The sequence below is a fragment of the Colius striatus genome, chromosome 11 (genome assembly GCF_028858725.1).
Source record: "Colius striatus isolate bColStr4 chromosome 11, bColStr4.1.hap1, whole genome shotgun sequence".
In the NCBI taxonomy this organism is placed as follows: domain Eukaryota; kingdom Metazoa; phylum Chordata; class Aves; order Coliiformes; family Coliidae; genus Colius; species Colius striatus.
In genome coordinates, this window is record NC_084769.1 from 1874359 (window position 1) to 1893958 (window position 19600).

The 19600-nt window shown below is 51.9% G+C and overlaps 1 protein-coding gene across 5 annotated transcripts in view; it reads right to left on the bottom strand.

Moving 5' to 3' along the window:
- FMNL2 (formin like 2) overlaps positions 1-19600 on the bottom strand; it is a 140187-nt gene that overhangs the window by 59330 nt on the left and 61257 nt on the right. For all 5 annotated transcript variants that reach the window (XM_062004691.1, XM_062004689.1, XM_062004690.1 and 2 more), the window contains exon 2: positions 2970-3053. In XM_062004691.1, coding sequence (XP_061860675.1) covers positions 2970-3053 — 84 coding nt within the window. The remainder of the gene's footprint in view (positions 1-2969; positions 3054-19600) is intronic.

Consider the following 19600-nt stretch of genomic DNA (forward strand, 5'->3'; position numbering starts at 1 on the left):
AGTTACACAGCAAGGGCTGTAACACTGTTTGAACGAGGAGGCTGGAGCTTTTTTACCACACACACGTAAAGTTTCAAGTCCCAGTTCGAGTCTCCAAACTTTGCTGAGCAAAAAAGCCTCAGCCAGTGGGTGACATCACGCCTGGGACGTGGTGCCTTCCCCTCCTGGTCACCCCAGGATCATTCAGACACAACAAAGTTAATAAATCCCCAAGAAGCCTCTTTTATCTCCACTAGGTGGGTCATATAAACACCAGCACTATCTGCAGCCTTGGAAGGGGAAAGGCAGAGAGCACCAATAGCTCGACTCTGCTGCTGTTGGCCACCTAGAAAGCAAAGCAACTTCATTTCCCAAGGATAAAAGGCCCTTTCTTACTTGAGAAATTGCTGAGGAGAAGTGCTGCAAGCTGGAATGACTGAGAAGAGCAGAGAAGCACATGCAAGGAGCCAGCAGCACCAGACCTGGTCCCCAGCACTTCCCTTTAGGGTAACAAATGATGGTAACTGAGGGGCAGAGCTTGGAGGAGGGAGCACAGCGTGGTCCCTGTGCTTCTTTTACCAGCAGTCTCCAGAAGTAGCACCCTGAGTTTGTTACTCCCCACACACCCCTCCAGCAGCTCCAAAGGTGAGGACATGGTGATGCCCCTGCCACTATTTGCCATTAGAGGGAGACGAAGAACTTTGAAAGATGGCCCCAACCTTTTCCCTCATGTTCCCCCTGTAACACCTCATGGTGTGAAGATGGATAAAGAGGCCTGCAGGACACAGAAGGGGTGGCTGGCTCAGGCACTGGCATCCTTTTTCCTCCCTAGACCCTTCCCAACACTCATCCCCCAGCCGACCATCGCTCAGCCCTCTCTCCAGGCTGGGCAGCAGCTTTACAGGCTCTGCTCTTCTCCTTGTATGCTAAGCCAGAGCAGCAGGGAGAAAGCTTCCAGGACACCAGCAGCAACACTTAAATGACTAGCAAGGCACACAGACAAGGAAACAGAAAATAACACATGGGATGAGTCCTCCACAACCAGCCCAGCAATCCTTAAAACGATTCACTATCATGGGCAACATCCTAATCGTGGCAGACTAATGTACTTCTTATTGCTGTTGCTATTATCACTATCACCATGAGTCAGGTAGCTCCCCACACTTCATCTCACTTCTGCAAAAGCCAGCGTTCCTTTTGGAAGCCAAACTATCTCCCTTAACGCTCTCAAAAGCTTTCACAAATGGCCAGGGTTTGCTTTATATGCACAGAAAAACCTCTGAACACTTTTTCCTCTCAGACACAAGTTGGAAACCAGCACAGGATTCCTCAAGCTGTGACATTAACTTGCCACCTCAGCCCTTCACTAAAGCAAAAACAGAGGGAAATGGTCAAGTGGGTGATACCAATGGAAAACAGCAGTCAAAATTCACATCCACACTAAGAACATACACCTTTCTTAGGAGTAAAGGCTGTGAGACATGGGGGTGGTTAGCCTAGATAAGAGAAGACTGAGGGAGGACCGTATCAACAGGACAAGGGGTGATGGACATAAGCTGGGACACAAAAAGTGCCCACTGGAGCAGGAGGAGAAAGACCTTTGATGCTGAGGTGAGGGAGCCCTGGCCCAGGCTGCCCAGGGAGGGTGTGGAGGCTCCTTCTGGAGAGGTTTCCAACCCCACGTGGACACGTTCCTGTGCCCCCTGAGCCAGGGGAACCTGCTTGAGCAGGGGCTGGGGCTGGAGGAGTTGTAGAGATCCCTTACAATCTCCACCAATGTGTGATTCTATGCTACATCTATTCCTGGAAGCAGTTTAGCCACACACCAATATTAAGTGAGCAGATACAAATATTTCCCGCACAGTTTGCTCATGAGGGTGCTTTTGCACACACCTGCTCTGACTGCAGCAGCTGCCAAGCACCCAGCAGGCTGTCACAACCCCTCACAGCCCCAGCATCCCCCTGGGGCCCACAGAGGACAGGTCACCATCACCTCCATCCCTTTCCTGCAACTTTAAATAGCTCGATGCTTTACATTCTCTGCATAGAAAACTTAGGGGAAAACAGCACGGAATTCTTTATTCAGTCTTAGTTTAAGGTAGCTGGGTTTTATCAGAGGCTCCACCACTGTAACAGCTAAACAGCAAATGTCCCACAAATCAGTTTCTTAAACTGCTGCTGACCTCACAGCATGACTGTACCTTCTGCCCCGCTCTCATCCTGGTCCTGCTGCGCTCACAGTTGAAGGAAGCATCCTCCTTTCTCAGCCCTGATCCATTGTTTTCATTAGTGATTACTTCTGAAGTTTATGGCAGAACCTGATTTGGCTGTTGGCTCACAAATGCACATCCTACCTTTAGCATAGAATCATACAAGGGTAGAGTTGGAATGCTCCACTTTCTCCAAATAATGCCACTTCTGTTGGTTTGTCACAGCAGAGCCAGCCTGTTAATTGATCTGTATCGCTGCCAAGCCTGCACGCCACAGCAGAGCTCACACACAAAAGGTGTCTCAGCACACGGTGCTGCTTAATCTGAGGTTGCTGTTCAGCCTCTGAACGGGAAGAAGAGTTCAGGCTGCATCACCATTTGCCTCTGCCCGAAGGCAACAGGTACCACCAACTGGGACAAGGGCTCGTGATGGGGAAAGCCAAATGCTCACTGGATCGAGACCATTCACTCGTGTCACACAGGCCACGACAGACCAAGCTCAAAGCAGCTGCTGATAAAGGACTGAAAGTCAGTCTCCTCAGTTTAGGCCAGGCAAAGTAAGCAGCATTCACTGACCAGGGCAAACGGGCACAGAGGGGATGGTGACATCAGAGGGGCAAGAGTGAGTGTTGCAGGGCTTCTGGGAGCCATCACAAGGCCAAAGAAAGGAGTGTTCGAAACTCTTCAGAGACTCGTCCTCTGCAAGGTCCGTTTCCAAGGCCGGGGATGCTCACCTCAGCTCGTGAGATGGCTGCCAGAAGCCCTCCAGACCTGCCTTACCTGGTCACAGATGAGCTCCCACTTCTTCTCGTTGTCGTACTGCCGCAGAAGCCGGGCTTTGTCGGGAGGCAAGTTCATCGCATTCTGCGGAGAGACAGAGAAAGCAACCGTGAGGGACACGGAGGGCTCGTGCTGCGGCACAGCCAGGCAGCGCAGAGCAAAGCACCGCGGCTTTGGGTGGTTTGTGTGGATTCCTGATACAGGCTCGTTCCCAAACGTTCCCTCTAAACGCCGCCCTTGGCCCCAAAAGCAGCAGCGACTCGCAGGGCTCAGTGCTGGGCCATGCTGGGCCACGGGAGCTCGGGCCCAGCCGCCTGAGTCTGGAGGAAAGAATGGAGCTTCCCCAGGCTGCCGCAGCTCAGGAGCCACCTTCCACGCCAGCCGGGTCCCCGTGGGTGCCACACCTCCTCTTGCCCTCGCCTGAGCACACCCAGAAGGGAAACACACACTCCAGCTGCAGGAGGCCAGTGCTTTCCAAACAAGACCTTGAAACGCCATTTCATGTTACCCCTACCAGCGGGTGGCTGCTCAGGTTTCTAAACGGCACCTCACGCAGACTCATCAGGGTAATGCCAATCCCAGAGGTGGGATTGCTGCCCATCCCATGTGCTGCTCACACACACACAAAGATAACCATCCCCAGACTGTGAATGACAGCCTGCAGTACTGACTCAGAAGGCAGGGGAGAGGCAGCAATTAGATGATGCCTATCGCTTGCTGGCTCCTTTGATGTCAGCTGAGATACCCATCCACGGGCAGTTGTCTAGGCTAAGGCGGCACAGCCTGGCTGCTCCCTCCCAGGGCAGTTTTCCTGAGAGCCCCTCTCTAAGGGAGCAGCATAACTATCATGCTTATGCTCCTGGAGAAGCCAGGAGAGCCTGAGAGTTTTGCAAACACCGAGCCTGGAGAGCCTCCCTATCAGCCCAGTTGTGCTGAGCCAAAAACCACTAAGCATCTCCTGGTCTCAGCACCTCTTGGTCTCCAGCTCACATTCCCAGACCAGCCCAGTTATCCCCAATTAACCCTTGAGGACCACAAGCCTCCATCAGTCCCTCCTGGGCTGCTGCAGGGATGGAGTGTTGGCTGGGCTCCACGGCCCTGCACGCCGGTTTAAGTACCAAGACACTCTGCTCTAGAAGTGTCCCTACTCATACCCTGTGCAACAGGCAGCTGTACAGAATGATTAAAAGCAGGCTGTCCTGGGGGTCCTCAGAAACACTCCCAGCCCCACATTCTGCTGCAGCCAGGCTTGCACAGCCTGAGGCTCAGACCTCATCCATTTCCTTGCACGACCCCTGTCTCAGGTAACACCAGAGCCCCAGCTGCCACAGACACCACGGAGAGCAGCCCAGCCTGCTGACACCCCGGACTGCTCACTCAGAATGGCACCGAGGGTGATCCCATGCTGCCGGGACCCTGCTCACAGCACTGAGCACATCAAGGGGCACTGCAACAACCGGGGAGCTCTGGGGATGAGGGGCTCTGAAGGAGAGCAGAGAGGTTAACTGGCAGTGCCTGCCCATCCGTGGCAAAAGCTTTCCAGCAGTCTCTGGGTGTCTAAGTGCTATGTGTGTCACAAAGACGAGGCTTTCCCCACTCAAGCAGTTGGGTATCATGCAGGACTACCTTGCCCTACACCTCCCCAGGGCTCTCATATCTCAGTGCCTTGCTAACTCCCAGGCTATGCTGTCAGCCCAGCTCAGCCCACCCTGGGGGGAGGCAGCTGCAGGCCTGGGGCTGCCCCTCACCAAGCTCCCTTGCAGCTGCAGTTTCAGATTGCCTTCTCCTTACATTTACTCGTGCAGCACGGGCTGGAAACCAGGAGGGCTTGGGCGTGATCCAGGAGCAGATGATTTGCCCAGGGGCAGTGATAGCTGTGAGGAGGAAGGGTGCAGAAGTGGAGGCTGCTGCAGCCATCTGCCTTCCACACACCCAGAGGGAGCAGCCTCACATGAGGCTCAGCACAGGGGTCCCCTTGCCCAAGGGCATCCCTGAGCACACTGTCACAACACAGCCACCATGTCCCCTCCCAGCTCTGCACCTTCCCTGACAGCACGGGAGCACAGGCAGGGACAGCAGCTCAGGCCCTAAACATCCTCCTTCTACATCTCTGGTGTGACACCAAATGCCTTTCCTTCCCAGGACCACTGCAGACCGCTGAGGGATCCCACTGGTGTGCTTCCACCTCCTGGCCCACAGAGGAGAACTGAGGACAAGGTGGGTCTCCAGCCAGTCTCCCTGTCTGTGCACTGCAGATGCATTTGCCATTGTCCCACAAGACCCCATCTCCCTCCAACCCCACTGACAAATGTCATCCACTTCTGGGGATCCCCTCCACTGCCCTGCTGCTGTGATGACTGCTCTTCCTAAAGCTTGTTTTCCATCAGATAACAAATACTCTTCCTTTTGCTCATCTCTGCTGTCATGTTGACAGTATTTATAGGCTGTGATCATATCTGGGCTTGATTCTCCTCTCTGTGTCTCACCATATACCTTATCAGTTCTACTTATCATTTCAATGCACTCCTTGGTATTTTTTCCTGGGGCTTCTTCAAGCACCATTCCTTACTCTGAGGATGCAAAAGTATTTCACAGCTACACTGGAACCCAGCTGTAGGAAAAGCTTCACTGTTTCCCTGCCACACACCCCTTGCCAAACTGATCTTCTTATAGCTAATCAGCTTATCCAACCAGGCTGGCGCCTGGACAAGAAAGCTGCCTGGAAACCTTTGCAGAATTAAGTCATGGCAAGAGTTCTGCCAGATGAAAGGCTCCAACAGGGAAAACAAGACACAGCCAGCAGGTCCCAGTGATCTCATTCCCAAACGTGAACTCCTTTGCTCCGCGTCGTCTCGCTGCACACAACCATTTCACCTATCCCAACAACTACTGCACTTCAGACATCCCCTGCCCTGGCCCAACACCTGAAACTCTGCATGAATACATTGTGAGCAACCAGCTTCAGATCCCTGAGTGCAAGCAGTGGATGGTTTACACCTACTCACTTCTCAGCAAGAGACTGAAAGCAGTTTTGAAACCTGCTTGTGTGCAAGTCCATTACTTGCTATGGGCAGGAGCCTCCAGTCAAGCCAACCACAGCAGGTCACCCCAGCAGCCCCTCTAGACCCTTCTTTCATCTCTCCTGGAGGAAACTGGGAAGGAAACTCTGACGTGTGCTGCCTGCTGCCCCTCCAGCCTCCTTCCTCATGCGGTAAGGAGGGAATGCACTTGGACTGGGAGGGAACGCACTTGGACCGGGGCTTTTCATCCTGGCAGAGTCACTCTGAAGTTCTCTTTTATGTTTCAGACATAAATCAGCTTCAATGGCTTTCTTAGCAGCTGGATCAAATTGCACTCATTTACTGGAAGCTATGGCAGGAGGCTGTGACTCCCAGCCTGAGGCTGTGCTCTTGCTGTGCAGGTTTCCCTCCGCACCACACACACCCTTCTCCCATCCACAAGACATCGCTGAATCGGATCCCTCGATCCCCAGACACGAGCTCCCTGTCCTTGGGCTCAGCTCTCCTGCAGCCCCCAGGGTGGTGCCCCAGCACATCCAACCCTGCTCACCACACACCTTTCATCAAGGCTGTCAGCAGCTGTCTGCTTGTACGAAATGGCACAAGTGCAGAGCACACCTCTAAAACCCAGACTAACGCCGTTCTTCAGCCGCTCTGACCGTTAACAACCATTCCCTGATGGAAAACCAGTTGCTAACCCACGGTATTTTTACTTCAATGGGAAGCAATACATTTTCTTTATGTTAATGCATGGCTCTATACCAAATGGCTTTCTGAGATCCAACTGTGCTCTATCTAATTGCGTAACCTTTAGCTGTTGCAGCAGTAACTATGGCAGAGAAGGCTACTGAGTTGGCTGGCCTGACCTTACTGCACGCAATAGTTCTGACTCTAGTCATAACTAACCAGATCCATTAGTAGTCTGGATTTCTTGTTCTCTGTGGATCAGTGAAATGACTCACAAACGTCTCCTGGCCACTTCCAGCTCTTAAGACCATGGGCTTCACACAGAGCAGCATTTTCCAGTTAACTACAGGTCTATGACCCGTGACTTCTCTTTCCATCTTTGCCCTACATACAGTTCATGCTCTGAAGGCTTTTGATAGCCTAACTACTCCACTCCTGATTCAATTTACATCCCTACTGCTGCCAGAAAGGATAGCTCCACTCTTCCTTCTCCTGCCTCTGTCCTCAACAGGTTGTCCCTTACTGCCCATCATGTCACCACCAGCGCTTATGCTGCTGGAGGCCCTTTGTCAGCAGAGCAGACTCTGATCAGCTCAGGAAGAACTGCACCTTTACACTGGATACCCATCTTCTCTCAAGATCCCATCTGTAGCTGTAAAACATCATTTCTTCTAGTGGCAACAGCAGCTGAAGCAGCCCCACTGTCTCATATCCCACTGCTGTGCATCCCCATCCCTGCACACACGTCTGCATGGCTCCTACTGAACACCATCTAGATTAAAAAACCCCATTTCTGGTCAAGTCAGTGCCAAGAATCTGACAAACAGCACACTGGCACAAACTGAGAGGGACCACACAGCAGCCATGATGCAACCTCCCTGCATTTGGGCCTCTTGCACCTTGTCTCTACCCTGGCTCACGCAGCCCTGCCTAAAACGCATCTGCACCCAGGTGAGCTCTGCAGCTTTGCTCCACTCCTTTCTCCCACAGCCTTAAAGCCTTGGGAAACCGGTCCCACCTTCCTCAGCACACTGCACATTTCCATTACATCACACCACTTCCAGGACCGAAGAGGATAAAAAAGCAACCTTCTGGCACGTCCCTCTGCCTGGAGGTCTGCGAGGCAGCAGGGAGTACCGGGGCACACCGCTGCTTTACAGCCTCCGAGTGATGCTTCCCACTCCTCAGCAACACCTCCAAACACAAACCTGGAGCGCTGCTCTCGCAAGTGACTGCAGCTATGCCCTGCACAGCACCGGGCTGTCTGCAAGGGCCCGTTTCCAATCATATTCTGGCTCCAAAAACACATAACTTCTCTTCTTCCCCACAAATTCCTAAGTTATTCATGTCTACTGCCGCTTGCCAAACCATATAGGTAAGGTTTCCATTCCGTTTGCTCCGCGTTGGCATTATAAAACTAGACCTTTAATCACAGTAGCAGATGGAAAACTGGGGGAAACACTAGCAGACCTACCAAATATTAAACTGCTCGGGAGTTAAAAATAAACCCAACAGTGCATCAAGGAAATAGAGGTATTTTTAACCTATGAAACAAAGCCCAGCTCCATCCCAGCTGGCAGCCTCTGGAGCACGGGGCCCGATGACTCAGGGACAGCGCTGCGTACCAGGGCGCGTCGAGCCCCAGCCTCCTCCCGAGGAGATGATTTCACCCATCTCCGTGTGACAGCGAGAGGGATGATTTCACCCATCCCAGTGCGAGATCTCCGTGTGGCAGCAAGAGCAGCGGTGCAGCACAGGGCAGGGACATGCTCCTCGTCTGGCAGGCAGCTGTGCTAGCCTCTGGCTGCGGGTGGCTGGCGGGAAGCGGGATGCTGATGCAGGCACTCAGCTCAGGTCCACACGTGCCACCCCTGAGAGACACAGCTTCATGCCTGAGACAAACTCCTCTGTAACTCAAGGCAAAAGCTGTGAGTTGTGCTTCAAACCTGACCAATTTTTGTGCTGTTTGCTACGACCAGATGGTTTTCCAGTTGTAACCCTCTTGCCCCTGTCCCTCAGAGGTCACCACAGGTTTCAAACCAGCTGTTGAGTTGCCAGAGCATCTGAATGCCCTGAGGAAGATGCACAGCCTCCATTCCCACTTTTGGGCACCACAATCTCTTTCTGTAGGCCGATTTGCAAGAGTTGCAAGCACTTGGCTTGCCTGCTCTCTGGGGATCTGCACCTCACCCCCTCCCCTGGAACAGAGGGCACGAGCTGATGCTGGTACCTACACGTGGTGGCCACAGGCCTCGGGGGCTCAGCACTCCTGCAGAACCACCTTTTTCATGGCAGGCAAAACGCTTTATCCATAGGGATAAGGTGTCCAACCTGACCAGTTCCTTCACACTGCAGCAACACCAAAAGGTGCAGCAGCATCTGTGGTTTCGCTAAGCAAAGGCCCAGCATGTAACCACAGGTGTGAACCGCAGTGAGGTCACACCAGCACCAGCCCCGCACGCAGATGCTGAGGGGGGGATGACTGAGCTCATCTAACTTATTCCTTGTTTCACTGGGAATTAAAAGGCTCAGTGTTTTGGAAAACAAGCATAGCTGCAACTCGACTGACTCAAAAGCGTAAGCATTGCTAATTAATAGCATTAGGCTGCTGCTCTTTCTTATTGATCTTATCATCATCCCATCCAGTTCCCTTTTATTTATGAATCATGGCACTAATGTGCTAGCAACAAACACAACAGACTCCTCCTCACGCATTTGTTCCCATGAACAGCCCTGTATGCTTCAGTAAAGGACAACTGGAGCACATGTAGCCCTAAAATATGAGATGCATCCACCACCTTACTCCCATGCACTGGTGGCGATGGAAAAGCCATCCCTGCATCGTGCCAGGCGCTGGGACGGCAGCCAAGCTCGGGCTGGCCAAGGCAGGGTGAGTTAGCCAGTGCTGACAACTTCAGAGATGGAGGGAGGCAAAACGCAAAAGCTGTTTCAGCAAAGAGTGAAACTTTCCATTTCCATGATGGCACTGTTACCTTCACATGAAATAAAGGGATCCCTCCAAACAACCCTCATGTGCATCCACCACGTCCTGCAGCACGGCATGGAAAGGTACAGGTTAATACCTGCTCCTCTGACACACATAGTGGGGCAGCTTCTGCTCCTGAGACCTCATTCCCAGCTCACTTTCTCCCCCTGCCTTCCCTCTGCTTGGGTTTATTCCTGACTTGCACTATGACCAGAGAGACAGATAAACAAACCTGGGTAGTTTTTGGCTTCACAACAGCATTGATAAAAAAGATCAGGGCTTTAATATATCTATAACAATATTCTTGGCCCTTGTAAGCTTGATGCAGATTTCCACACAGGCATCAAAGCCCTTGTCGTTACTCCAGACTTCAAGGACCCCCTATCCTCACCCACAATTTCCTAATCTGAGCTTACTCTCCAGCTCATCAGTTCAACTTCTCCATTCCTTGCAGAGCTTTGTAACACCCATGTCTACTGCATTTTGCCTCCAGCTCTCCTAGTTTTATCTCCCTTGTCTCCACCATGAATAGCTGCAATCCTAATTTTTTCTGCATCACAGCCAGGGCTGTTCTAAGGCTCAGCCTGAACCATTCGAAAATGTTATGAACAACCAGTGAGTGCCTACAAAGTATATCCAAAATTGGTTTGTAAGTCAAATCCACACCTCCTACCTTTGAGAAACTGACACAGAGCAGCCCCCTTCTCTGGCTACAGCGAGCCTGAGAACAAAACACCAGCTCCTGAGTGGATCCAGGTTTCCTTCTCGGCACTGTGAGGTGCCTACATCTTCCCAGAGAAGTAACCAAAGGCCAGCAATAATGAAAAGAGAATGGAAAGCAACACAACAGGCAGTTCAGATCTGTTAATGTGTATTCATAAGGACTCTGGCACTGTCACTCCTTGTTGTCAGACATGCACCATTTCTGGGTTTGGAACTGATCCTTCCCGTGTTCTAAACTGAGTGAGTGTGAAAACAAACCAGTTTATAATGTCACAAAGAGGTATCTTTGTTACTGATCAGAGCATGACCAGGCAACAGTGGCAAGCCAGGGTTTTGCACTCATCCTCTGAGGCTTGAGCAATGAGGGATGACTCGCACCTACTCAGCTCCTGTCCTCTGCTGGGATAACCAACTCCAGAGGAAACTGTGGCTATTTGACATTGACTCAGGGATGTAAAGCCATCATGAGTGAGACCTCCTTACTCATCCCACTCAAATCACTCCTGACCTGGGGCTTACCAAAGGTCTACAGCATCTGAACTCTTGGTAAAGCATTCTTCACCTCAAAACACTCCCCAGGTGAAACAAGCACTGACCAGACCAGGCAGCGCTGCAGCTCCAGCTCAGGAGGCTGGTGGCCATCAGGTCTGTTTAGCCTGGGGGAAAACTCCCTCTAAGAACCAGATCCCAGCCCCAAACCTGCCTCGCTTGCTGTCGCTGCAGTAGGTCAGCTCACAGTCCTACCTCAGCACGCTGCCCAGGAGCAGACCCCCTCATCCCAACCCTCACCCCCATCCTCATCCCATCCCTCACCCCCATTCTCATCCCATCCCTCACCTCCATCCTCATCCCATCCCTCACCTTCATCCTCATCCCATCCCTCACCCCCATCCTCACCCCATCCCTCACCCCCATCCTCATCCCATCCCTCACCTCCATCCTCATCCCATCCCTCACTCCCATCCTCATCCCATCCCTCACCCCCATCCTCATCCCATCCCTCACCTCCATCCTCATCCCATCCCTCACCCCCATCCTCACCCCATCCCTCACCCCCATCCTCATCCCATCCCTCACCTCCATCCTCATCCCATCCCTCACCCCCATCCTCACCCCATCCCTCACCCCCATCCTCATCCCATCCCTCACCTCCATCCTCATCCCATCCCTCACCCCCATCCTCACCCCATCCCTCACCCCCATCCTCATCCCATCCCTCACCCCCATCCTCATCCCATCCCTCACCTCCATCCTCATCCCATCCCTCACCCCCATCCTCATCCCTGACCCTTGCTGCAAGAAAGAAAGAAGTCCGTTGCTAACTTCAGTAGCTGCCTACTAAAACAAGCCTTGGTATTTTTGTACAGCATTAAAATTTAACCCCAGGCTCTGGCCTGTAAAACAGCCCTTAATATTCTTCCACAACATTAAAATTCAACTTTTTGCAACGTTCTGTGCTCCTGAAGCGCTCAGGCCTGCTCTGGTGTGTTTATTTGGGAAAGCTAGAGGCAAGAGAAGCAATCTCAAAGTTCGCTGACTTCATGAAGAACCCAAGCTAGGCTAAAATTAAATGTGCTTATTGTTCTAATCCTCCTCCTTCTTTGTGGTGGGGTTTTTTTTATTGTTATTAAACTGGGCTTTGATCTAAAAATACCAATGCTCTCGCTGCATGGGCCCTTTCTCCTCCCAAACACACAGCGCAGGGCGAGCACTGCCAAGAGCAGCCTCAGACTGGCCGGCACGGGGTGACCTGCTGAGGGCTGCAGTGTCCCTGCTCAGAGCACACGGGGGGTCATCACAGCCCGGGGCTGTGCCAGTGAAGGGGCACAGAGGGGCTGTGAAGGGACATGCACACAGAACTCATCCTCAGAAATGTGACTGGAAACAAACAAGGCACGTGCTTTACCTCTGGACCTGTGATTCCCCTCACACACCTCGGTGGGTCTGACAAGGTTGGCCAGCGAAGGGGAAAGCTGGGACTCAGAAAAGTGCTGTGGAGTGTGCAGTTCTCAGCAGACAAGGAAGGACTAAAGCATCCAGAACTGCAGTGGCAGGGAAGGGTCAGTGCTTCCCGCGAGGTCAGTTGCCTCCCGGGTGTTTACAGCCAGCCAGCCCCGCTAGCAGCAGCTCTGCTGGCAGCACACCAGCCCTGAATCCTGATGGAACACAGCTTGGAGATGCTCCCCAGGACAGAGCCAAGGGATCTCTGCCCCATGTAGCAGCAGAGGGCAACATCCACGTGCAAGGCTGAAGCTTACATCCCCAAAGGCTTGTTTTGATGCCTGTGCTCCACCAGCACTGCACTTCTCCACAACTCCTGGCCTCGCTGGTAACCTCTCTCTCCTCTGAGCATCCACCTGCTGCTTTTCACTTTGCCTCTGGGCTTTATCACCATTGACAATTTGCATATTTATAGCAAATTAGCATTTCACTTCAAAGCTCTTCACAGAGGTTAATCCCACACTGCAAATACTAGCACAGGTGTTGTAAAGATGAAAGCGGCGCCATGGAGAAGTTCAATGCTGCTGCACATGACGTTACTGCTACAGGTGGGAACCAGTGAATCACTGAATGGTGGGGCTGGAAGGGCCCTGCAGAGCTCCCCCAGCCATTGCTACAGCAGGTTCCCCTGGCTCAGGGGGCACAGGAACGTGTCCAGGTGGGGTTGGAAACCTCCCGAGCAGGAGCCTCCACACCCTCCCTGGGCAGCCTGGGCCAGGGCTCCCTCACCTCAGCACCAAAGGACTTGCTCCTCCTGTGCCAGTGGAACTTTCTGTATCCCAGCTTATGTCCATCACCCCTTGTCCTGTTGCTGGACACTGCAGAAAAACATGTCACCCCATGCTCCTGACACCCACGGTGTCAAGCACTTCAGCATCTCCCCTGTGACCAACTGCAGGATCATCCTTGGGCAGACACAGACAGCTCACGTCCCGGGTCAAAATCCTTTTGCCTCTATGTGGCAGAGAGGGGAAGTCCCACCAGGCAGCCACGATGCCCCAACGCCTCTGCTGAACCCTCCCCAAGGTGTTGGTGGCCACAGCCTACTGCTGCTATCACAGAGCTGTTTGTTCCTTTCAAAAATTCAGACTTGGCCTCATGTGTTTCACTTTTGGGGAAAGCTGAGACCTCATTAATTCACCACTGAAAGATAGTTTCATGCTACAAAAGCTTCAAAGCCCAACTCACCACTGACTCACCCAGCCTGGAAGATTGCTCCAAGCGAGCCCTGAGGCTTTATTAAATCATTCAAAGGCGCTGGCTGCTGATAAGGCAAACCACAAAATCCCAAATTAAAGCCGTTTCAGTGAAATGTCTGAGGAAGTGTCTTCCAGAGAACCAAACTATGTATGCTAAAGGCTGTGCTCGGATGTGGTCAGTCCACTCGATCCCAAGTGCTTGGGGTAAGAGCTGTCCTGGCCACTTGCCAGGCACTCACCCAGGCTGCTGGACTCTGCAGGGCAGGAAAACAGTGGACATACAGATGAGGGTTTCCAGTGGTTTTTACACCTTTTCTGACTCTGCACTGGCACACAGCTCTTACAGAGGGGTGCAGCCTGAGCCTCTCAACAGCCATCCCAAAGACACCAATGGGTTTTGGTTGTTTTCTTACCTGGATCTCACTGGAAAGAAGCTTCACTGTAAATCAGAGGACCCAACTCCCTTGGGACACTGTTCACTACACACTGTGGAAATAAGAGCAAATGCTGCAGAGCTACCTGTGCAACCAAACTGCTGCTCATCAATCACTGCTGAAAACAAAAATGACAATTTTTGTGGAACCACTGCAGAACCTCAGCAGAGAAACACCTGCAAATAACTGGCAGCTCAGAGGCTACACTTGAGGTGTAAACCGAATCTGTGACTGACATAAAGCACTGCTGCCTACAGCCCCTTGGTTTGAAGAGAGGGAGAGGCAGCCCTGAGCACCCTGCAGGAGAAGTCTGGGTGGCAAGGGGATGCCTCGGGGCAGGAGTCAACCATGATGACCCAGCCATGAGGCGAGTCAGATGTCACTCAGACACAGCCTGAGCGTTCTGGAGTTCCACTTTATATCACAGCCCTGAGGAGAAGAGATGTGCTGAGGGCAGGTGGAATGCAATGTCTCTGCACAGAGAACTCTTCACTCCCCCACCACCACCTAAGGTGAGAGCCTGGTCACAGCCAGCCTGCACAGTCAGTCATAAAACCAGCAGTTAAATGTCATCAAACTGCTGCTTTAAAAGCTGGTGATGATCACAAATTGCCTTGCATGCACTGCCTGTCCCACCATCAACACACAGGTGATACAGGGTGAGGCCACAGGGTTCCAAGGGCAGCTTCAGTGGCGACAGGGACGTCTCCCTTACCCAGACACAACGGGAAACAGGAGAAGGAGCAATCGTGCCAGTGCTGGGCTGCACTTCTAGCTCAGAGCTTAGCACTGTTGCCACTGGTTGCACACAAGCAGGAAGCTTCTCTGGAGAAGGCCAGGGGAAGCAGCCACGCTGCTTTCTCAGCAGAGAGGGGTGAAATGGCAAAGCCCACGCTGCCCAGGCAGGCACTGCTGTCCCCACGTGTTCAGGGCGAGCTCCTGCCCAGAAACTCTTCAATTCAGTGCTGACCCTGAGCTCAAAGTGTTTGGCAAAAGTGCACTGAAGGTCCCTCCCTGCACAAATACAGAATGAGATGACAAGTGGGGTCTGTGTTATCACGTGCACTTTATTCTCCTCTCATGCCCCTCGTAGCACCGCTCCTCTGAACACCTACACAGGAAGGAAAACCAGCTATTTGTGTCAGGAATCGGTGAGAATGCTTCCACAGCACAGAAGATTGTACTTAGTACAAGTTCCAGTGTACATTAAACAACAGAAAAGAAAGAACCCCCTTTCTTGAGCTCCCACTTGAAGAACACACATCACACCCAGGATTCTCGTTGCACACGTAGGTTTGTATGGCAGCACAACTGAAAAAGCCCGAGCTCAGTGAAAGCTTGAGCAGTTTCACAGGTATGAATGCACCTTTTCCTCTCTGTATGGATGCATGTAACGGGTTCAGAGTGAGCTGCTTACACAACAGCACGCTGGTATCTGAACTGTTCTATTGTAAAGCCCCACGTGGCACAGTCCAACCACCACCAACACACAAACCTATGCACTAAAAGCCCCCTCAAAGCAGAACACAGCACTGGGATGCATATGGTGGGCACAAACTGAAATACAGCAAGTTCCCCTGAAAACCTGACAACAGGCTGATTCCCACAGAGGGTGAGTGGCCGCTGCCTGACGGGAGATGGACCCAGATGCCTTCGTCCCCTCCAGCTGCCCACAGCCTGCAGGCTGGGACCTGCACCCCTCACACTGCTGCCCCTAAATGCAAGAGGGAGGCTGCTGGCCTGTCCCAGCCCACCCTCCTGCTCCTGCTTTAAGGGGAGACACGTTTGAAACGGACAAGGGATAAGGACTAAAAGCAACTGAGAGCCACGTGGCCACCGTGGTTTAGTCCTCGGGCACAGAGGAAACGGTGGAAGTTGGCAGCTTCCCTCAGCTCTGTTGGTCTAGAAACAAAATCTTCAGTTGAGTAATATTAGGGGCTGAATAAACCAAGAAAAATAAATGAACTCAGGGATAAAAAGCCTGGCTCATGTCCTGTTCCCGGGCTTTATGTCTGACGGATGTCAGCACGAGCCGTCCTTGCAAAACCACGTCTGAGACAAAACCCCTCTGCTTCTGAAGCAGACCTCAACTCACTCACCAGGTGCTCAGGGTTCACTGAAGCAAAAGCAGCCTCTAGTGCCTATTTTTAACTGTCCCTGTGCACAGCTGAGATGCCTTCTCATCCTGATGGTCCTCCCACGTTGCCAGCGAGCCCAGGTCTCTGACGCCTGCTTCACGCTGCCCAGAAGGTGGTTAGATAAGGGACACATACGGGCTTATTAAAACAGGCACGTCATTTCCATGGCCCTCTTCTGCACTCCAGGACCTGGTGAACAGTGAAAGGAACTCATCCCAAAGTTTCTTACACAGGAGAAGGCTCTCACATGCCAAGCTTCACTCCCGAGTGGATTTCTGAAGGCAAGTTGTAAACTTGGGTTTATGCTGGAAATATTTACAGGTCTAACTACTGCAGGCACCACCACAAGCCAACAGATGAGGTTTATGGGAAGCCAAAATAAACCACAAGTGTGTGACTTTCTAGCCATAATGGGAAATACCTCATCCAGCAAGCCTGCTTTGTCTTTTACTCCATCATACCTGACCCCAAGACACCCTTATACATTTTAAGTCTGCCTGGGCTGACACGGAAAGGGTCAGTAAAAACGTATGACACAATATATATGCACACACGTCATGAGACATTTTAAGCAGCTATAAATTATGCATCTTCGTAGTATTTGATGTTTCATCAGTCAGTTTTCATGTACCCTTCTGAAAGTAGGGGTTTTTTCACTGCCTTTCAGTGTGCAAGTGTGAGGCTCCAAGCATTTGCCACGAATGAAGCATCGGGATTTGAATGAACAATCACACGTGGCCTCTGAGAAAAGACCTCTGTCATTGCTCCCTTTGTTCCCTTAGAATCAGAGAATGGTTTCAGCTGGCAGAGCCCTTTCAGCTCATGGAGTGCAGGCTCTGTCCCAGCCCATCAACCACCAGCCCATTGCCCTCAGTGCAACACCCACCCAGCTCTGAAACCCCTCCAGGGACGGTGACTCCAGCAGCTCCCTGGGCAGCCCCTTTCAATGCCTGACAGCCCTGGCAGCAAAGACATTCCTCCTCACATCCAGCCTGAACCTCCAAGAACCCATCCTCGATGGGCACCAGTTGCCCTTGCTGTGTCCTAATCCCAAAGGTGTCCATGTGCCTCACTCAGGAAGCAGCAAAGTCCCACTCATCATCCTCATCATCCCCGTGCTGCAAAAATATCCCCCCCTGCCTCTTGCAGAACCAGGATTTGCTGTTTTGGTCACAGCACATGTTATTTTGTACCAAGCCAACCAAAGGCACCGTGGGAACTCAGATGTGTGAGTATATCAGGCTCCAACACCTCCTCCAAGCACTGACTGCCATGCTGGTAGCTCCTGAAGCAGCCAGGCACAGCGCACACAGTCACCCAAAATGCTACAAAATCACCAGCTCTTTGCCTAAGTAATTTTTTACAAGCCTAAGCTTTCCTCACTCATCCCACCTGGGCTTTAACCCCGAAGCCTCAAGATGCTCTTCTCAACATACACAGCATTAAGGACAGTGTGGACACAGCCGACCTCCCTCGTCCCAGAGCTGCTTCATTTGTTCCCCTCCCCAAAACCAGGATCAAAGGTCCATCACCTGACACGCTGAGCTGGCCATGGGGCAGTGAGAGGGTCACAGCCTTATGGAGCTCCCAGGCTGGGACAAACCCTCCTTGGAAAAGCTCCACTTCAGGAAACACACTCTGGTTACTCTTTAAGCGCTTTTACTGCGGCCATCCCACAAGCAGCCCTAAAGGTAGATGCTAGACCAATAAATGCTTGAATTCTCCCATAAAAAGTTTCTACTGGGTTACTTTTTCCAAATAAAGCCCTAACTGCATTTTCTGGGCTCCTGCTTACCATCAGCACGCTGAAGTTTCCAGCACAGGCTGGAGCCAGGGGCACGTCACAGACCTCAGCTTCCCTTGCACGGCTTCTAATTCACTTCTCATCAACTTTCCCAGCAAGGCAGCGGGTTGTCTTGGATCCACATTACCTGACAGCACACTCACACACACACCAAGCACAGTGCTGCTAATGCACAGCCTTGTGCTCTGTGGTTAACACTGGTTTAACATGCACGTGTTGGAAAACAATGAGGCAATTCTGGATGCTATTTTTGACCTCTGTATGAAGACAAAACGCCACGTTTCTGGGAGCTTCCCGCCTGTGTCACACACACACAGACACTACACACAGCAATACAGGTTTCATTCTTGTACTCAGCTGGAAGTGCTTTGTGTGTTCAGTCAGGGCTTACTTCTGTACACAAAAGCCACAGCACAGCCACTGCAATGGATGTCATTCTGGTTTTGTTTCTTCTTGGCTTCGCTCCTTACTGCAGGACAAAAGTTATCACCCGATTCCTCAGCAGCAGGACTGCCAGGACACAAGGAGAAAAGTCCTTGCTAAGGGCTTACTGCAACAGTGCCAGCTGGTTTCTCTCTTGCCTGGGTCATGCTCCCAGGGTCCTCTTTGTTACCATTCCCACAGGGTTTCTCACCTGGTGATAACACATGTACTACAATGGCCTTTGTTTATCCACAAACACGCTTCTAATTCCATCTTTTCATCTTGGAGATTCTTCAGCTGCTCACCCTCCAAAGCATCCACCTTGTGATTTTCCCAGTGTATGAAGACTGTAAGCAGAGGAAATTTGCTTTTCCTGACAAATCCCTTTGATGAATGTTTACAAAACACAGGGCAACCAGAAACAGTGACAGAGCATTACACTGCAACACCACACTTACACCTCCTGCCTGGAGCATCCCAGGGATGCTGGCTGTCCAGGGCAGGAGGCAACTGCCTAAATACAGGTGTCTCTCTGATGTTGTCCATTAGGGACATCCTGGAGTTCCCAGGGCACCAGCATGGGGTGGGCTGGGAGAAAGAGGACTCATGGTGCACTTGTGGAGCAGGAGCTGGCAGCCCAGCAGGTTAGCCATGGTGCTTAAAGAGACACTTAGCTGTCCAAACCTCTGAATCTTCTTCACATCCCTCCCTCTCTTCCATAAGAGATATGGAAAATCCACAGGTGTTCACAAAACTCAGGTCATATTGATATGAGAAGAATATATACACATTTTAGCATCATCTAGCTTTGGAAGCTGCCTCTTACTTGAGCATAAACCTCTCTCTCTGAGTGAGTCATACTACGTTCCATTTAACCAAGGGAGAAGCTGTAAAGCCTACACTCTGATCAAAGGCACAAAGATTCTGTGGTCCTCCCCACTGCTCCAGCACAGGAGCACAGGGAGGCAGCCTGGCCAGCACAAACCCTCTGTGCAGAGCTCAGTCCCTGCCACCATAGCCCTGGTACAAACCAACCACCTTCCCTTCACAGGGATGGAGCTTGGTCTGGGCTCCCTACAGCACGTGGCAATGCCACCAGCTCACAGCATCACCTGGAGAAACTCTTCAAGCTCTACAGCTCTGCTCCTCCAGGCTCTGAGCTCCAGCAAGAGAAAAGTATCTGTTCACACCAGCAGAAAATCTGCCCCACTGTGCT